General features: G+C 37.3%; 1 protein-coding gene across 2 annotated transcripts; it reads left to right on the top strand.

Moving 5' to 3' along the window:
• The first annotated feature begins 35 nt into the window (after nucleotides 1-35).
• On the top strand, nucleotides 36-19,077 carry GDAP1 (ganglioside induced differentiation associated protein 1). 2 transcript variants are annotated; one of them, XM_032869173.1, is made up of 6 exons: nucleotides 36-237; nucleotides 928-1,120; nucleotides 11,222-11,395; nucleotides 12,610-12,704; nucleotides 14,721-14,835; nucleotides 15,864-19,077. In XM_032869173.1, exons 1-6 carry the CDS (start codon nucleotides 121-123, stop codon nucleotides 16,244-16,246), a joined length of 1,077 nt encoding a protein of 358 aa, XP_032725064.1. In that variant the 5' UTR covers nucleotides 36-120; the 3' UTR covers nucleotides 16,247-19,077. The 2 variants fall into 2 exon arrangements, with proteins under 2 accessions (XP_032725064.1, XP_032725065.1); XM_032869174.1 differs by having other exon boundaries at nucleotides 173-237; nucleotides 928-975.
• Nucleotides 19,078-19,918: the final 841 nt, after the last annotated feature.

Here is a 19,918-nt window from a genome sequence, read left to right as displayed (position 1 = left end):
AAATCTCTTTCCCGGCTCCAGGAGGCAAAGCGGAAAAAACTAACGACGTTTCGCGCGGCAGTGGGTGGGAGAAATAAAGGGCTGAACAGACCAGGCCCTGCAGCGCTCGCGTACACCAAAATGGCTCGGAGGCAGGAGGAGCAGAGAGGGGGCGCGCCCTTGATGGCGGAAGGCAAGTCGGACGCGGAGGTTAGGCTCATTCTGTACCACTGGACACATTCTTTCAGCTCTCAAAAGGTAAAGGCCTCTGTTGCGGCGGGCAGCGCGGATCGGGTTTCAGCACCGGGACAGCTCCCTCAGGGCTCTCCCGGGTCCTCCCGCGGGTCTAGAACCAGGCATCCAAAGCCCTAAGCTCGGGGGGCGCTCCTTGGAGGTCTGGGATACGCCTTGTAGGGGAGCACAGAGAATTAGTCTGAGATGGAAAGGCTATGACTCAGACTTTACCACTCATGATATGCGACAAAAAAGCATCACTTTAGGTATTAGGGCCGGAGGCCTTGTCCCCTGGGCTTTGGAGAGTGAGGCAGAGGGAAGCGCTTTCACACAACCGCATAATCTACAGTTCCTTCTTTTTCTTGTACGCATTCGTTCTCTTCAACAAGGCCTAGCACATCTATATATCAGATTCTTGTCTGGGGAGGACACATACTTAGGTTTAGGATGGAAAGAAAGTAGTGGTGATAGAGTCACTGTGGAATAAATTTAGCCAGAATTATTTACAATCTTTTTTTTTTTTTTTTGGCCTTTCTAATTTATATGATTAAGACGCTAGAATATATCTTACTTGTTAATTCCTAGAATAGGAATAGTTAAAAAGAATGTTGATAATAATAATTCAGGGAAGCACAGAAAGGCTGTTTAACGGTATCCAGAGATGTCATTTACCTGAAAGCCTACATGTGTTGTAACCAGTGTGAACTCTTTCAGGTGCGCTTGGTAATTGCTGAAAAGGCATTGAAGTGCGAGGAACATGATGTAAGTCTGCCCTTGAGTGAGCACAATGAGCCTTGGTTTATGCGTTTGAACTCAACTGGAGAAGTGCCTGTCCTTATCCACGGGGAAAACATTATTTGTGAGGCCACTCAGATCATTGATTATCTTGAACAGACTTTCCTGGATGGTAATGTTAAGGCTATTTGTGATTTTTTGGATTTAATTTCAACACAAATATATGTCTCCTTCCCTCCCTTCCTCTTCTTTCCCTCCCTTTCTTCTGTCCTCCCTCCCTTCCCTCCTTCCTTCCTTCCTTCCTTCCTTCCTTCCTTCCTTCTTTTTCCTTTTGGTTTCATGATGATGGTTTCATGCTAAAAACCTTTTCCATTTCCATAAGCACACAAATATAAAATAGGTTGATACCACAAATTTTGTGTAAGCAAATTCTAATGTTGGAATATTCCTTTTAATTCAGAGGTTTTCCTCTGCAGGTGTGTGGTTGTTGGTGGTGAATCTTTAGCCTTGAAAATTCCTAACAATTTAAAATGTACGTGATGAAAATCAGTTTTCTCTAGTCTAACAAACAGTTCCATCTTAAAAATAATAAGAGGGAAAAAGAGGAGTAAAACTTAGGAAGGAAGAATAGAATGTTGGTATATTTAGAGATCTTTTTCCTGTGACTTCTCTATAACATTAATTTTGTATCTTTTGTAAAGAATTATAGCACTTAAATTTGTATGGTGCTTTTAAGTAATAATCATTTATTGACAGCCTGATTTATGTTAGGCATTTTATAATTTCTATTCTATTCGGTCTTCAAAAGAAGCCATCTGAGACAGGCATGATAGACTAGTTATTCCCATTGTACCTGATGAAAGAGAAACGGGTTGTCTAAGGTAATACAACTATTTTATGGCAAAGTAGGGCTAGAATGGAAGTCTTTCAAACCCATATCTTCATATTTATACTAGCTGTCTCCCATAGTCATTGCTACCTATATATTATCTCGCTTGCCCCTAATGACAATCCTTGGAGGTGAACTATAGCTTCAATATTTGCCCACGATTATACAGCTGATCACTGGCATAATTGAGAGAACAGAAGTCTCCTTTCAGCTGAGTACTCTTCTGAAATAGAAACTGCATGAGATCCAGTTACTTTTTATCTGCCACTAGTTATGCCGGTGTTAATTGGGCAGGATAAAACCAGAATATAACCCCAAATTACTAGGCCAAAAAATGCCCGAGGTACTTAAAAAAAATTGGTATGGGACCTAAATGTGTGTGGAGGGAACCCCAGGGAATTAGACTGGCACTACGGCTGCCCCTATTCTTATTCCAAGTGTTTGGTTATTTAGGATTATGATTGGAGATTTTAGAGGTGGAGACATTGAGCTAAATCAGAGTTTAATGAACTGTTTTCTCTTTTATGATTACTTGCTATTCTTTATGTCTATATGCTGGCGACTGTACTGAAAATGGTGGCTAATTGATTTAAGACAATTTTTCTCAATATTGAGCTTTTTGGAAATGGACAAGTCTGTTAAATAATTTGTATTTCTTGGGAAAAGTGGTTAAAATATAAATAAAACAAAATCACTGTATAAGAATTCCATTTTAAATAAACAAAAATCTTAAAAAGATACAGTAAATGGAAAATCATATTAAAATATTTTGTTGGCATGCCTTGAACCACTACTATTGCTACTGCTACTACTGCCATTACTGCCATTCTCTTCCTCTTCTAGCACTGTTTGTCCTTTAAGATATTCAGTAATATAAAATATCTTACTTTGCAATATAGTAATGTTAATGATTATTAGGTTTTCTTAAAGTTTTCCTTAGGTTTTTTCTTTTGCTTTGATCATATAAAAAAAACTAAGATACATTCTGAGTCCTACTCAAAGAAGGGAAATGTTAAGTTCCTCTTAGTGCTTATGGAATCAGAGGAGAAGGCACTGGGGCTAAATGTTAAATGAAAATTTGGAAACTAAGGACTTTAATTCTGGCTGTACCAATAGCATCAGTAAACAATCAAGAATCCCAGCTCTTTATCTAAAGCTCTTGCTAACTTGTTACATATCCTTGGTGACTTTACTTTTCTGTCTATTGGATTAAGTGATACAGTTTTATCAATTGCAGAGATAAAGCAAGTCCAATCAATTCTTAGCTCATTCTTTTCTCATTCTCAGGAGAGTTGTTACTCCATTGAAAGGGGTTAAAAGAGGATTAAGGGAAACAAAACCCATGGTAGATATGAAGACAGCAAGAAAATAGTTACATAAAAGCTAGTCTAGTCTATGGGGAAAGTTTATCCCAATGTATTAAAATAAAATAAAAAATAAACATGCATGAATTTTCACTATTACCATTAAGATAATTTATATGTCATTAAGAACCCATGGAGATCAGGAAAAGAGCCAGATAAGATGGATGTTATCCCAGGGGCACCTGGGTGGCTCGGTGGGGTTAAAGCCTCTGCCTTCCACTCAGGTCATGATCCCAGGGTCCTGGGATTGAGCCCCACATCAGGCTCTCTGCTCGGCAGGGAGCCTGCTTCCCTTCCTCTCTCTCTGCCTGCCTCTCTGCCTGCTTGTGATCTCGGTCAAATAAATAAATAAAAATCTTAAAAAAAAAGATGGATGTTATCCCAATTGTCAGGGATGGGAAAAGGTAAATTTTACCAATCATTGCTACTCAAAGTGTGTTCCATGGACTAGCAGCATTGGTATCACCTCGGAGCTTGTTAGAAATGCAGATCTCTTGAATCAGAACCTGCATTTTAACAAGATCCTGAAGTGATTCATATATACATTAAAATTTGAGAAGCACTTACTGTGTGTTAAGTAATCACTTAAACTTTACATAGCACTATAAATTAGTTCTATGCATACACACGTACATATATACAACTTTAGAGTATCTCAGTTAAAAGGAACCAGCTTAAGTTTTACATTACGGAAGAATGGCTTTAACACTTAAGAAAAATGAATCTGTTGTATGCTGGCATGGTTCTAGATATAAGGTATCCTAAGTAGAACATTTGAGATTACTTCATAAGGTACCCTTGTGGAATAAAGGAGCAAATATGGCTAGATAAAAGTAATGCACATTTTCAGATGAACAAACCACCATATTAAAGAATATTCACTTATAAATGTCTTATATAAGGATTGCACATTTAGCTAAAGAGTTATCCTGTATAATTTTGTTACATTTATTTCAATTACTTGTAGACTACTGTTAAGTACCATAAGGTCAGAGACAGTGTCTGTCTTATTAACAGTTGTATCCCCAGTGCTTCTTATGGTGAATGTTCTTTAATAGGAGCTCAATAAACACTTTTGAATAATTAAAATGAATGAACTTTTGAAGATAGATATCAGCCTAGACAGGGATCTCTACTGGTGTTCTTACAGGTTTCTGTTCTCTGACTTGAGCCTAATGACTTGAATAAAGACATTGTGGAGATACTGTTACATTTGTGGATGACAAAAGCTGGGATAGTTAAAATGATGACGAATTTGTGAAGTGCTTGTCATGGGACAATGAAATGAAAAAAAAATGAAGATAAAGTTTAACAAGGCTAAATGTAGTATGTGAATTAAAAAAAAAATCAGTTGCGTTAAGCAAGGATGGGAGACCTGGGTTGCTAAAAAGTTATTGATTAAAGCTAATGATAAAAGGCTGGGATGATCTCAAGTTGTTTTGGTTCTGTCTAAAACATGGCAAATTGTGAACTGGTCAGAACATGCAACATTTTGTTCAATTATGTGTGGAACTTTGAGGAACATTTACAACTTAGAATACTAAGTGAATGGATTTCATGAGATGTATAGTTGCTCATGGTTATAATAGGAGACTTAAAGTGTATTCATTCATGTAAAAAATAGAGTGTAGTCAACTGGTATCTCCTTTGCTGTTATTTGCCATCCCTTATTAGTTTACCAGCTGGGGATTATATTAAAAATGATGTTTTGCTGACCTGTAGATGCTTCTCAACATTTGTGTGTAATCAATATTTATATACTTATGCTTTTGGGATAAGTCCACTAAATAATTGGTAGTTTGTGGGGAGAAATTTGGTAGCCAAGGCAATCCTTTTCAAGTCTTAGCTTTATAAAAGTTAGTATCTAAACTGAATGATGGCTATGATTTTTTTAAAGTTTTATTTTTATTTAAGTAGTTTTTTAAGTAGTTTATTTAATAAGTAAGTTTTTGATTTTTTTTAAGTTTTATTTTTATTTAAGTAGTTGCTGCACCCAATGTGGAGCTTGAACTCATGATCCCGAGATCAAGAGTCACGTGCCGCTCTGACAGAGCCAGCCAGGAACTCCGTGATTTTTTTTTTTTTTTTCTTTTTTGAAAGCAGTAGTGATGTAGACATCAGTGGTGATATTCCTGAAGTCAGAATTTGGGTCAAAAGAAGAATTTAGGGGGTGCCTGGGTGGCTCAGTGGGTTAAAGCCTCTGCCTTCGGCTCAGGTCATGATCCTGGGGTCCTGGGATCGAGCCCCGCATCGGGCTCTCTGCTCAGCAGGGAGCCTGCTTCCCCCTCTCTCTCTGCCTGCCCCTCTGCCTACTTGTGATCTCTGCCTGTCAAATAAATAAATAAAATCTTTAAAAAAAATTAAAAAAAAGAAGAATTTAGGAGTACTGAATTATGGCTGTTCAACCAAGGCCGGCAAAGAACAATCTCTTTATTCATTCTTTTAATAGCCATTTTTGGGGTGTTAATTGGTGCAAGGACCAGAGATATTTCAAAGATCCCTAATAATTAGAAGCTTACTAATCTTCAAAGATAGTTTCATTCTGTAAACTTGATAATAATACCAAATCTGTCTTTATGGGCTATTATTACTACTCAGTTTTATAGATTCCTTTTCACATATGTGACACCTTTTTCTCTTCAGGCTTGCAATGAAGAGTAGATATATTAACACACGCAACTGATTAAATTAGATGAGGTGTGATACTAAGCAAACTAGGGAAACTCAGGTACAGTGGCTGTAACAAGTGAATATATTCGCTAATATAGATTGTAAAATCTAGATGTTTCTTATACTATTCATAAACTCTCTCAGTGAATTTAATTTGGACACTAGATAATAAAAAAAAAGTGGGTCTGAAATGACTACAAAATACTAGAACATTACTACTTACTACTGCCGGATGACTCAGTGGTAATCTGGAATCAAGGCTGTCATATGGTGAATACGGAATTTTGGTAATTTAGTATATAAGAGTTCCCTGAAGATCATGTCTCATGTCTTTGGTTTATATATACCTCATTTATTCTTAGGAAATGGAACTTGGTTTGGAAATAAAGTACTCTGGTGTGATGTTAAAGTACTGTATATAAGTCTCATTAGGAAATACATTTTTTGGATAAGATTTTTGTCAATATCTACTGAAAATCAACTCATTTTAAAAATAATTCTGAAGTTACTGTTACATTAATTATTTAGGCAAGAATTTCCAATTATTCAAATTTTTGTCTATTAATAGAGCCTATCATATATAGTTGAGTAACTTTATATGTCTTTTAGCACATCTACTAAAATTGTAGATTAGCACAAAGGTTCTAATTAAGTGTGGAGAAAATATGGTATGTGATAAGGAAAGAAAATGAGCCTTTAAAACTCATGATTGTGCCAATAAAGTGGCTTTAAAAAGTTACTTTTTTTTACTCTTTGGTTTGTCCAATTTTAGTGGACAGGTCTGGGTGTCACAATGCAAAGGTTCTAATTCCATATTATGTGTTAGCAATAATTGGAACAAACCATCTGATAAAGAAGTTTTGCTCCCCAATTACAAATGTTTCTGTTCAAAGTCTTAAATATAATACCACTTAAGGTATAAATTTATTGAAAATAGTGCTATAAGTTTGTCTTTCTCAGAAAACCATGGCTGCATATAATGAAATTTTATAATTTGACACTGTGTGTTTTTTTTTTATCTGTGTTTAGATTTGATCAGTCCAGTTCTATAGTTGTGACAGCTTTGAATTGTAGTCATTTGTAAACATAACTTTTATTTCAGGTCATAATTTATTTACCATTTTTATTATATTTTTTTAATAGGATGGTGTTTGACTGGTTGAAGGGTACAGTTTTATTCAACTACCTGTTGCATATTATCTAATATACCAATGTTATTACTAAGTGACCTAAGTAAAAAATTCTCAAGGGGATAAAGATAGGAATGAAGTCTGTTTTCATTGAATTAATAATGATAAGGAAAAGATGAAAATTATTCAAATAGACCTGTGGAGGGGAGGGAGTCTTCCCTGAAAATAGGGTATAATTATGCCTTCTTTATCTGCCATCACTGAGGAACATGGGAAATCAGAGAAATCAATGTAGAAAAATAATGGAAGCTTATGCGTATAAGCTCTTAAATTCTTTTAATTTTTTTGCACTTGGGGAAACTGAATGTGTGTTTTTTTTTTTTTTTTAAATGGTTCAAGGTCATTGTTATTCTACTGAGCAACACAGAGACTTGAGACTGTATGGAGGTGTTTGTCCCTGTGAAATATCTGCAGAATGCTTTTATTGTATCTTTTCTTTCTGGTTTTAAAAAACTTATTTTCTCTCATTATCACATCTTTCTGTTTTATGTCTATCTGCACCTGCCTAAATTTAGGTGCGGTTCAAGACCTGCCTTGTTCCCTACTCAGTTCTTCTAAGAAGTCTGGTCTCCTGCCAGTTTACTTATTTATTCTTCCAGCTTAGTCACTTATCCTGGTTTCCAGTACAGCAACTCTATTCCCTAATGCTGGAAACTCTTTTCAATGCCTGCTTCTTAAAAGTCCTCTGATTTCATGCCTTCTGCCTGTAAGCCTTCTATGGCTTTTTCACTCCTGACTGAGGTAGAATACTAAAATGGCTTTTTTTTTTTTTTTTAAAGTAATCTCTGCACCCAATGTGGGGCTCAAACCCATGACCCCAAGATCAAGAGCTGCATACTTGAATGCCAACCAGATGCCCTTTTTTCTTTTCCTTTCTTTAAAAAAATTTTTTTTTTTATTTATTTTTATTTATCAGAGAGAGAGAGAGAGAGAGAGAGAGGGAGCACAAGCAGGGGAGAGCGGCAGACAGAGGAGAAGCAGGCTCCCAGCTGAGCAAGGAGCCCAATGCAGGACTTGATCCCAGGACCCTGGGATCAGGACCTGAGCCAAAGGCAGATGCCCAGCTGAGGGAGCCATCTAGGCATCCCTCTTCTGTTTTCTTTCTCCTTTCCTCTTTCCTTTTCCCTCCCCTCCTCACCCCTCCCTCCCTTTTCTTTCCTTCCCTTTCCCTTGCCCCTTTCCTTTCCTTTCCTTTCCTTTCCTTTCGTTTCCTTCTTTTGTGCATGTGTTATAACAAAAATGCTTTATGGAAAGATTGGAAATAAAATAGAATGAGAGTGAGAGGGAAGGTCTGTATAAAGTTCAAAGGAAATTCCCAATGGCCTTTTGAAAAACTCTGTTTCCGGAGGCAGGGGACACTATTGTGCTTTGGTGTAGAGAATAATGACAGCACATTGCATGTATTGCCATGGAGGTGGTAGAAGAGAGACAGGCTGGATGAGAATTTAGGTTCAGTGGGTATCTTATGCTCTGTCTGACAAAGTGTTATAGTAGAGAGTTACATAGTAATAGTGTCCTGAGTAGAACAAATTATTTTCGTGGATTTGAACATTTATCTTCCTTTGAAGAATTTGGGCTTAGCCAGATGGAACTTCCACAGAAAACAATTACCAGACAGTGTTTTTCCTGCTCTAATTCACTTTCCCAGAAGGAAGTGGTATCCTCTTCTGAAGACAAGCCCCAGGCCTGGCACCAGAAAGTAGCCTGAGCCAGTGGCCATAAATTTATCTACTTGGAAGAATTTTAATATGCTGTACCATTTTTGGTTATTAACTTGAGGCTTTTGGACTCCCAGAGCAGTGGTTCTTAAACTTTTTGGTTTCTGGGCCCCTTTATCATAAAGATTATTGAGAACACTGGAGAGCTTTGGAGGGGTATATCTATTAATATTTGCCAAATTAGGAATTAAAATTGAGAAAAATTTAAAACACATGAATACACAAGCCCACATCTCATTAACTGTCAGAGTGATAGAGCCATCACATGTCCTGTAGCCTCTGAAAAATTCTCTGTATTCTTGAGGGAGAATAAGTGAAAAAGCAATTAACATTGTAGTATTACTATAAAAGTAGCTTTGACTCTGTGGACCCACTGAGAGAAAAAGCTCAGGATTCTTAGATAGCACTTTGAGAACTGTTGCCCTTAGTGGTCTATGAATAGAATTCAGGAGATTTGAGGTCCTAGAGGGAAAATAAATTATATCTTCACTAATTTCTAACAGAAACTTATCAATTCCTTTCATTTCCAATGTAGTCATAAACCTACAATATGAGGAGTACCTGTGACTTTGTTACCAATAGAAATCACAGATATGTTCTTAGCATATCAGGTTATTGCAGTTATCTTAAAAATAACTTATGCTTATAGCCACTTTGAAATTATGGTAGTTATTAGACCTGCTGCTAGATCTTGTTAATGTACTAATAAAAGGCACCCATTTTAATATTTTATAATTTAAAATTTGATAAATGTATTTCAATATATTCAGTTTCCGTTGCAATCCTATGTGTTGTATGTTTAAGAATATTATTTTGAGAAGAGGTCTGTGGCACACAAAAGGTTGAGAACTCTTCAGTGTTTCAAGGACTTTAGAAGGACTTCAGTCTGTTGTCCTTATGGACATGTCTACCAGGCATTGGTTGGGATCCTACTGATATATTGAGATCCTGAAAGATCTGCAAGGAAGTGTGCTATAGTTGGGTAAATCCACTGTTGACAAGCAGTATGTGGCTGACACTTCATTCCTGGTTATTCCAATGCAGACTTCAGAATTGGACTCTCCAGCAGGGAATTAGAAATTTGCCCACAGGTTTGAGGAGTAATCCATCTTAATTTTTCTTAGAGTCAGAAATAGTCTGTTGGCTTAGAGAGCTTGGTCCACTTGGGATTATGGCATTACAAGATCTTGTCTGAAATGCTCTGCAACCAATTCTGAATTGTCAACACTTATGAATGAGTGTGGGATGCGCAAAAGGATTCTAAATTAAATAGCCCAAACTAAGAAATAAATGAATATAATTGAGTCTGTTCTTTTCATTTGTTGGAATAAGCTCATTGGCATTTGTCAGGGGTAGTTGGAGAGTCAGAAGTAGGACGTGTTTCTGAAGAGACATAGTCCTGATCTTTGGATCATGTGGTTCATCTTTATTCTTCTTGGATAGTCTCTGAAATGTAAACCCCTTGAAGATGATGTTATAAAGCAGGGCATGGTATTAAGAATCAATGGCTTTAGTTCTTATTCTGCTTTTAATTAGCTTTGTGATCTTGGGGTAATACTTCAGCCTTTATATCTCAGTGTCCTTGCTAACTGCTACAGAGCTCCTCCAGCTCAAATATTCTATGACAACTAGAAATTTGGGAATATATTAATTAATTGAAATTTATTGAACACCTGCTGTGAGCCAAATATTATATTAGGCATTGGGAAGTCAACAGAGAACAGTGCATGGTCCCTACCCTCAAGTAGTCTGGAGTCTAGGGTTTAACCAGCAAATTCTAGTAGAATCCACTTTCTAGATATAAAATATTAGAAATTCATGGTGAATTCTGTGAAGACTCTCAGTGCACATTCACATAGCATCAAAAGGGTCTTTCTTAGTGTTAATTAGAACCTAGAAAGAGTGGTTTCTGATTATCTTTTCATAATGAGTTTTCATTCACCTAACCAATGTTTATCAATGGCCTAATATGTATGAGACATTATGAGAGACAGTGAATCACAGACTCCCTGCCCTGAAGAAGCTCATAGGGCAAAACGATACAGACAACCAATTAAGGTGATAAGGTTCTGATGGTATATCTACAAAGGTATTTTCCATGTACAGAGGAAGGCACACCTGACCCAATCAGTTATTGGTAGTTTTAGGAGGTTAGGGAATGTCCCATAGAGGAGTTGACATAAATAACTGGGCCTTGTGGGTAGAGTAGCAATTTGTAAGGTAGAGAAGTGAGGGAATTTCGGTGTGATCATTGTTTGGGATCTAGTCTGGTACATCAGTCCATTTCAAATTTTGCATGTCTGGGCTGGGGAGATATCATCTTTTAAATGCCTTGATGTAACATTGAAAACACTGCTAAAGGGGTTTGGGTTTTTGATTTTGCTTTTGGATGTAACCTCTGATTTGTAACTTTTTCTTTAATGTTTATGTATATGTTTTTAGAAAAAACACCCAGGTTAATGCCTGATAAAGGAAGCATGTATTACCCACGGGTACAACATTATCGAGAACTGCTTGACTCATTGCCAATGGATGCTTATACCCATGGCTGCATTTTACATCCTGAGCTAACTGTGGACTCCATGATCCCAGCTTATGCAACCACACGGATTCGCAGTATGTAACAATCTTAAAAGCTTGGAATTTAGTTTCAAAGTTCTTCTAGTTCTTCTAGTATTTTTGAGACCGGGCATGTCTCATGAAGACTTGGGGCAGGGTTGTTGAGTTTCTTCATGGATATTCATGTTACAGGTCGATCCATGCACCAGTCAGATTAATCTGTGCTCCAGCTGTTCAGCCGGACATTTATGTCTATAGGAGCTGATTTTCCAGCTCTTAGCCTTGGGGGCCAAGCTTGGGTAAAATTTAGAAGAGTAGCCTGTGGAAAAGTAAAGAACATAACATGTTTTTGTAGAAGATGGACTAAGAATCATGAAATCTGGAATCTGATGGTGATTATGGGCAACTGAGTTCACATTTCTGGCCCTTAATTTTTGTTTCATTATGTGAGGGAGCTGGACTACAGGCTGTCTAACCATTAGTCTACCTCTAAATTGAGTGATTTGAGATTTATTAAGATTGAGTTGTGATATTCAGCTCTCCCCTTTGCTGAGTACGGTCAGTGCATGGGATGTGGAAGAGAAACTGTGCTCTATGGCACATGTGATTGGGATAGGACAGTAAGGGAAGGTGGCCATGGTCAGACTCTGGGGATGTTTGACTAGCAACACTCAAACCCAGATCTTCTGATTCTAGAAATTACATTTTTTCCATTACATCATATCTCATCTTTATAATTCTCTAACTTATGTTATTTTTCTTTCCTTTTGATACTTCTCTCCTCTTCCATCCCCTCCTTCCTTTTCCTTTTCCTGTTTTATCTTCTTGTTCCTCCTCCTTCTCTGCATAAGTACCCATATGATTTGAAACAGGTGGTCTGAATATAATTCTATCACCTGGAGTTAATATATATATATTTTTTTTAAATAAGGCTTTTTTCCTTGTCTTCATATAGAAGTCCATTAACAAAAACTTGAAACGTACTGAAAGGTAGAACAACTACTGTGCACTGAGCACTTCTGATCTGCTGAGCCTCCCTCTAAGGGCTTTCCTGGGTGCCTCACATTTAATCCTTAGCCTATGTAGCCGATACTCTGATAGTTCCATTTTGAATCTGAGGAAACTGAGGCACAGAGAGGTTAAGTCTAAGGCAGAGTCAGGGCATGAACCCCAGAGCTCATTCTTTTACCATGAAGTTTCTTAGCTTCTCCTTTTTTCTTGTATAGAAGGGAGGAAGTAATTTCCTATTTCACAAATGATTTTATTATCAGGCCAAATTGGTAACACAGAATCGGAACTGAAAAAGCTTGCTGAAGAAAACCCAGATTTACAAGAGGCATACATCGCAAAACAGAAGCGACTTAAAGTAAGTAAACCAGGCTGTCCTCAATTGATATTCACTTTTTGTATTAAATGTTCTACTTTTTGTAAAGTCTCATTATTTCTAGAACATGTCCTTTTAAATATTTGCAAATCACCAGTGCATGTTACCTTTGGCTTACACTCTGCTTTTAGAAAGAATTTTTCTTAAATTAGATTTAATATTCAAACCTAATGACAGTTGCTTAAAAGGCAGGTATTTCTCATGCTGATTGTCAAGGAAAGTTATAAAATGAAAAAGGAAGTTCATAAAATATACTAGAAATCTGTCATTTCACGTAGTCTGCCACTTTAAGGCCTAGCTAGACCTTTAGGACTTTAATACCAATGGGGCAATTGGCAAGTTTGTTCTTCTATTATACTCCCCTCCTTTCTCTCATTTTTTTCTTCTTACCTTTCACCCATTTCCTCCACCTCCAACCACTAATCTGTTCTCGGTCTATGAGCTCAGTTTTTGTTTTGTTGTTGTTGTTTTTAGAGTCCACGTGTAAGAGAGATCCTATAGGATATATCGTTGTCTGACCCATTTCACTTAGCATCATTCCCTCGAGGTCTATGTATGTTGGTGCAAATGGTAAAACTTCATTATTTTTATGGCTGAATTATAGTCCATTGTGTATATATACCACATCTCTTCATTTCTATCACTGGACTCTTAGGTTGTTTCTTAGATATTGTAAATGAAACTGCAATGAACATGGGAGTGCATATATCTTTTTGAATTAGTGTTTTTGTTTTCTTTGGATAAATACCCAGACGTGGAATTGCTGGATCACATGGTGGTTCTATTTGTAATTTTTTTGAGGAACCTCTGTATTGTTTTCCATAGTTGCTGCACCAGTCTACATACCCATCACTAGTGCATGATTATTTCCTTTTCTCCACATCTTTGCCAGTACTTATTTCATGCCTTTTTGATAATAGCCATTCTAACGGCTGTGAGGTGATATCTCACTGTGGATTTGACTTGCATTTCCCTGATGATGAATGATGGTGAGCATGCTTTTATGTACCTGTTGGCCACTTATATGTCTTCTTTATGTCTTCAATTCAGATCCTCTGCACATTTTAAAATCAGATTATTTTTTGCTATTGTGTTGTAGGAGTTCTTTATATATTTTGGATGTTAGCCCCTTATCAGATACATAATTTGCAAATATTTTCTCCTATTTAATAGGCTGCCTTTTCATTTTGTTTTTGGTTTCCTCTGTTGTGCAGAAACTTTTTAGTTTGACGTAGTCCCGCTTGCTTATTTTTGTTTTTGGTGTCAGATTAAAAAAATTATTGCCAAGACCTATGACATGAAGCTTACCACTTCTGTTTTCTTTAGGAGCTTTATGGTTTTAGGTCTTATGTTCCAGTCTTTAATCCATTTTGAGTTAATTCACTCTGACTTGCCTGCCGCCTAAGGAGCAGGGCTTTGCTTCATCTGTTACAGTCAGCCTTTCTCTTTCTGGTGCTTCTTTCCTCAGGGCCTAAGAACTCATGCAAGCTTCTGCCATATTAAAAATGTAGCAAACACCAACACTCCCCACCCTCTTCAACTTCCCATTTTCCTTTATCTTATCTTAGCTAAGTGTGCTGCTCCAAAGAAACACCTGGACACATAGCACTCCTTACTTTCCTCTTGGTCTTTAACTCACTGCATTCTGATTTCTCCCTCAGGCCTAACCCTTCAGTTTTTCATTCCTTGAAAGTTGCTGAAGTTCCATTCATTCCTTGGGGGTTGAGAGCAGTCTCTTTGTGTCCCTTGTATTCTTGGCCATGTCTGGTCATCTGGTCCTACAGGAGTTCCCGGTAGACCAGTGGGTCTGGCCCATGGAGTATTCTCACAGCCAGAGCATTTTCCCTCAGGTTTGCTTTGGCTTTAACATTATTCTGGATCTCCTCATTGTCATGGATTAATAGTCTCCAGCTTTAGAAGAGTTTATGTCTGCTTTTCTCTGTATTGATTTTTTTTTTGCAGGCATAACTAACCTATTTAGTTATTTTTGCTAATTAGTCAAAGCTTCTTGACCATGACAATGTCAAATATTTGAAGAAAATTCTTGATGAATTGGAGAAAGTCTTGGATCAGGTTGAAACCGAGTTGCAAAGAAGAAATGAAGAAACCCCAGGTAGGTTCTCATTTGTTTTTGTTTTTGTTTTTCTTTTTTGCTGGATGCCAGGCATATTTATGGGAATACTCTTAGATTTTACCAAAAACATTCTGTAGTCTGTTTTTTTTATTATTTTTTATTATTTTTATTCATGGGCAGTTTAAATTATCCTGACAATAATAATAATACTGAACTCAGCAAAACCCAGATGTCTAATGATAACCAGTCTGTGTCTATGAGAAATGTGACTGGTAGAGGATTTTTCCACACCATTTAAAGTTATGGTTGAGAGATTCCTACTTAGACCATTTGACACATTTTTTAATTACAGTAGTTCATTTGGTTGAATAACCAGAGTAATTGCTTGAAAGCTCCATCTAGTTTTTTCCCTAGGCAGGGAGAGTACTTCCAGTCTGAAGTATAAAATGGGGGCTGGCCTGTAGAAATCTGCAGGCTGGCTGGTGAGCGTCCCTGTATTGTACCTGTGAACCTAACTGCACGATCCTGCCATTGCCCAGGTGCATGCACGTGGACCATTTGCGCTATTCTAATTGGCGACAAAGTGGAAGACCATGTTACATGAAGCTTGCTTCACAATAGGAACTTTCTTCTGCTTTACATAAGTAACTAGGAGCAACAATCACTCAGTGACATTTTAGGCCCAATTTTACAGATCTTCCTAAAGCTCACCTGCTATTTTCCTAAGCCAGGAGGAAAGATCTGTTGACTCCTTTGGTTTGGAGGCTCTCGGCTCCTTAGAATCCTTTTCAATATCAAAGATCAGCTCTGAGCTCAGATGGCTCCTGTTTCACTCAGGGATGTAGGTGGTTGACAGATACCAAGAAATCTCTCTTCGCTTGGGATACACTGGCATGGACTTTGTCTTAGGTTAGAATTACTCACTGAGTAGGATTGTCAAGAGAATGTCCCATGGCCTTCATCTTTTGCTGTACTCACACTCGCCCCGAAGACCGAGACAAGAGATGCCAGCTAATCTATCTGTATAGCGCTTGCCCCTAATTATCTGTGTCCCTCTCTCTGATTAGAAGAGGGCCGCCAGCCTTGGCTCTGCGGAGAATCCTTCACCCTGGCAGATGTTTCTCTTGCTGTCACATTACATCGACTGAAGTTCCTGGGGTTTGCGAGGAGAAACTGGGGAAATGGAAAGCGACCAAACTTGGAAACCTATTACGAACGTGTCTTGAAGAGAAAAACATTTAACAAGGTGTTAGGACATGTCAACAATATATTAATCTCTGCAGTGTTGCCAACAGCATTCCGGGTGGCCAAGAAAAGGGCCCCAAAGGTTCTTGGCACTACCCTTGTGGTTGGTTTGCTTGCAGGAATGGGATATTTTGCTTTTATGCTTTTCAGAAAGAGACTTGGCAGCATGATATTAGCACTTAGACCCCGACCAAATTATTTCTAGGCTTGTAGAGATCTAGTGGTGGCGACTCATCCAACCATTCAACTAGACTCTTGTATACTCTTCCAGGCCCAGTGAAGAATGACCCTGGGCCATTAGTAAAAAGTATAATTTACTTTACTCTTTGGGTAGTTTTGTGGGGAGAGGAGGTAATGAAAATGTTTTTGTGGGCTGGTGACTTTGAGATTACTTACTTGCAAATCTGAACTAATCCATCCTTAAAACACGTGCAAGGTCAAGATATGTAAATGCCGATAGAGTATTAACCTTTAACTCAGAATGCAAGTTCAAGTTCTGAATTACTTTTTGGGAGGAGGTTCTTACTAGGAGCAGACAGTAATAATCTGTGATTGCCCATAGCTCTTCATCTGAGGTGATCTGGATGTTTTGAATGTAGAGCAGTTAACAACATTTTCCACTGAAATTCAGAAATCATCTTTGTTTTACAAGCTGGGTTCAGACAGCAGCAGGGCACAACAGTGCTTCACATGATCACTGTTAGATTCAGGCAGAAATAAGAGAGACAAAGGGAATAGGGAGAGGGAAAAGAGGGAAAAGGAAGTCTATATAGTGAAGAGCAGTAAAGGGCAACCTCCAGGTGCCACCAATGCCACTCAGTGGCTGCCTGTCCCCTTAGTAAACATTAGACGTTTTCTGGCCCCTGCCCACATATCCTTCTATACTTAAGACCTTGGGAAGAGCACTAGGGAGTTACTGGTGGGAGTGGGCTGGAGAAAACTCTGGGCTTTACACTAATAGTACCTCCTCTGACCTTAGTATTAATTTTAAATGCATATGAATCACACTCATTGTTTTAATAAGATTAACTGCTTATATACTTGGGTATGAAATGACCACTGGAACGTGTCTGCCTAGCACTTACATGAAAATCTTAAGTGCTATAAAATGGTTCCTTTCTTTTCCTCACAGTTCCCCCAGTTGGATGATGCCTGTGAGATATCCCTCCTTTGGACTTTTGTGTCTAGTCACTGGGGGTCTGAGCTTATATGGCCCTTTTTAGCACACAAATGGAAGTCAGGTGAATGTCTCAGCTAATCACCAACATGGCATGTGGCTGGGTCGTGGACAGTTTAATGATCTGGAAGGATTAAATATGCCCATTCTGTGTTTGAAGAGGCTGGTGTGTTAAAAAAAACAACAACTGTGGTCTAGACCTTGCATCTGTTTATTGTCCTTAACAAAGTCTTAAAAGTTTAAAGAGAAAGAGAAAGAGAAAGGTCTAGTCTTAGTCCATGGAAAGTAATTTGGGGAAATGAAATAAGTTCATAGTGAAGTCCACTTATATTCATTTATGTATGTTTAGGTGTTTTGGGGGTACCTCAGTCCATCTGGAAGGGACAATCCCAGGGTGTCCCATGAACAACCATGGAATTGCATCATACACAGTTTGTGCTCAGGAAAAAATTTTCATAGTGACAGGAGGATACAAATTCCCTGGAGCTGGCCTGAAGGGAGTTGGGCGATAGTTTTAGATCTCTGGCTGGAAGTATGTATAGAGAATGATGAGCTAAGGTTCCAGCAAACAACAAAAGCTTTTTGGATTGCCTCAGATTGGCTATGCAAAACAGGCAAAGAATGTACTGACTTTTTCATTAACAGGAAACAGTCATACTTAGGAAATGACTTTTTGATGGTAAAATGAGTCTATAATTCCATTTCATGAATCAGTTATTTTAGAGAGTCTTGAAATGGATATTCCTTGTTTACAAAAATTAATAACATCTCAGTGTAAACTCAATACAACAATAACTAACAGACTGGCAGCTTTTCTAATATCTTAATATTGCCCCTCAGTGCATTGTCATAGAGACTGGCTGGATTTGTTTATTGCTGGGGCATTCCAGTTCATATTCCTAAAAGAGCCACAAAACTGATTATTTAGTAGTTCATCATGTTTCAGAGATCTTTATATAACCCTATTAGAAGCGAGAATTCAGACATGAAGAGAACGAAATTGGATTTTTATAAAAATCTACAAAGGATACTTACCTATGTAAAGGTAGTTGATTAAAAACAAAGATTAGAAACCCAGTGCTGGCTTTTCTTAAATTTATTTTATTACTAAGTCAGGGAAAGTCTACTGGGAAGTGTAATTTTCTGATATAGTTTCATTGGAAATATTCTTGTGTTAATATTAAAGGTGATGCATCCTAGTGATTTCACTTGTTTCGTGGATACCCTTGGTTTGGACTTATAAAATGTTTGGGATCATAATGCCCACTAGATGTCGCTGTTTATACAGTAGTCTGAGACTGGGCATTAGGTTCAGCAAGCCTTCTAAAATGGCTCAAGTGAAGATAAACATTAATGACCTTAGTTTCTGAAATGAGGGCATCTTGATCAGATCATTCATCTGTAAAAAAGCTTGAGGCACATGTAGTATTGATTTCTAATGCTTGGGAAGGGATAACAATATCACACAATGACAGGCTAAAGAGCTAAACATATACTGTTAGCAAAATAAGCACTTTTGTCTATTTTTTTTTTTCCCCCATGATCATTGGTGACTGGCCAGTGTACTCCTCAGTTTCCAAAGTTTGTATAAATATCAAAATTATAAACATGCCTGAGGTACTAAATTTAGGTTGACTATGTATGTCTTAATATATAAATGCTATTTTATTGTTACTACAATTACATGCCTTTTGAATCAATTTCCCTTAATTGCACATAGTTGTAAATGTTTGCTTGATTTTTAGTGATTATTGATATTGACACCAGAGTTGTATATATTTTGGTGTTGTTGAATGTGATAGATCAAGATACTATTCTGCCTGTAAGATCAATAAAAGTAACTGGATAATCAATATGAACTCTACAAGTACTAATTTTATAATATTTTTAAAGAAAACAGATTTCATTTAAAATCATAACATACTGTGGTAATTGGAAAGAATAAAATAAGCAGAGGTTAGATATTAAAGATATTTAGTTACAAGTTGCCATATTTTCCTTATAATAATTACTCATGATTTATTTAAATACACATAATTTTATCATTAAAATAAGTGGTAGCTTAAAGAATAACATATTGCTGTGGGGTCCCTGGGTGGACAGTTGGTTAAATACTCAGCTCTTGATTTTTGGCTCAGGTCATGGTCATCATGATCTCAGGGTTATAAGATTAAGTCCCTTGTGGGGCTCTGCACTCAGCACAGAGTCTGCTTGAGTTTCCCTTTCCCTTTCCCCCTCTCCACTGAACTCTCTCTCTCTTTCCCTATAAATAAAGAAATAAATCTTAAAAAAATATATATATTGCTCTTGGTCATTAAAGGGGTTCTTCTGCAGCTATTGAATGGGATAGGCATGGAAATGACAAATACCAAGAGAATGTTATTTTTTTCAAAATGGTTTTGTTACATGTTCACTTGGTTTCAAAGATCACTTTTATGATATTTATGTTTATTTTTGATGTAGCCAGTTCTCTTTTGTTGAGTAAGATTATGATTATTCAAGATTATGGCAAGATTATGATTATTCAACTTGCCATCCATATTTCTAGCCTTGGCCGTTATTCTAATCATCAAACAGAAACTGAATGCTATTTTTGTCTTACAATGAACAAAACAAATGAGAACCTAATTGACTTTATTTTCCCTCCGTTTACAAGAAAAACAAAAAGCCACAATATTGAATACCCATGGAAAGTCAAGT

The sequence above is a fragment of the Lontra canadensis genome, unplaced genomic scaffold, assembly GCF_010015895.1.
Source record: "Lontra canadensis isolate GAN:19392208 unplaced genomic scaffold, GSC_riverotter_1.0 scaffold37, whole genome shotgun sequence".
Lineage (NCBI taxonomy): Eukaryota > Metazoa > Chordata > Mammalia > Carnivora > Mustelidae > Lontra > Lontra canadensis.
Note: the sequence above shows the minus strand (reverse complement) of the source record. Positions and strands in the feature narration are given on the sequence as shown.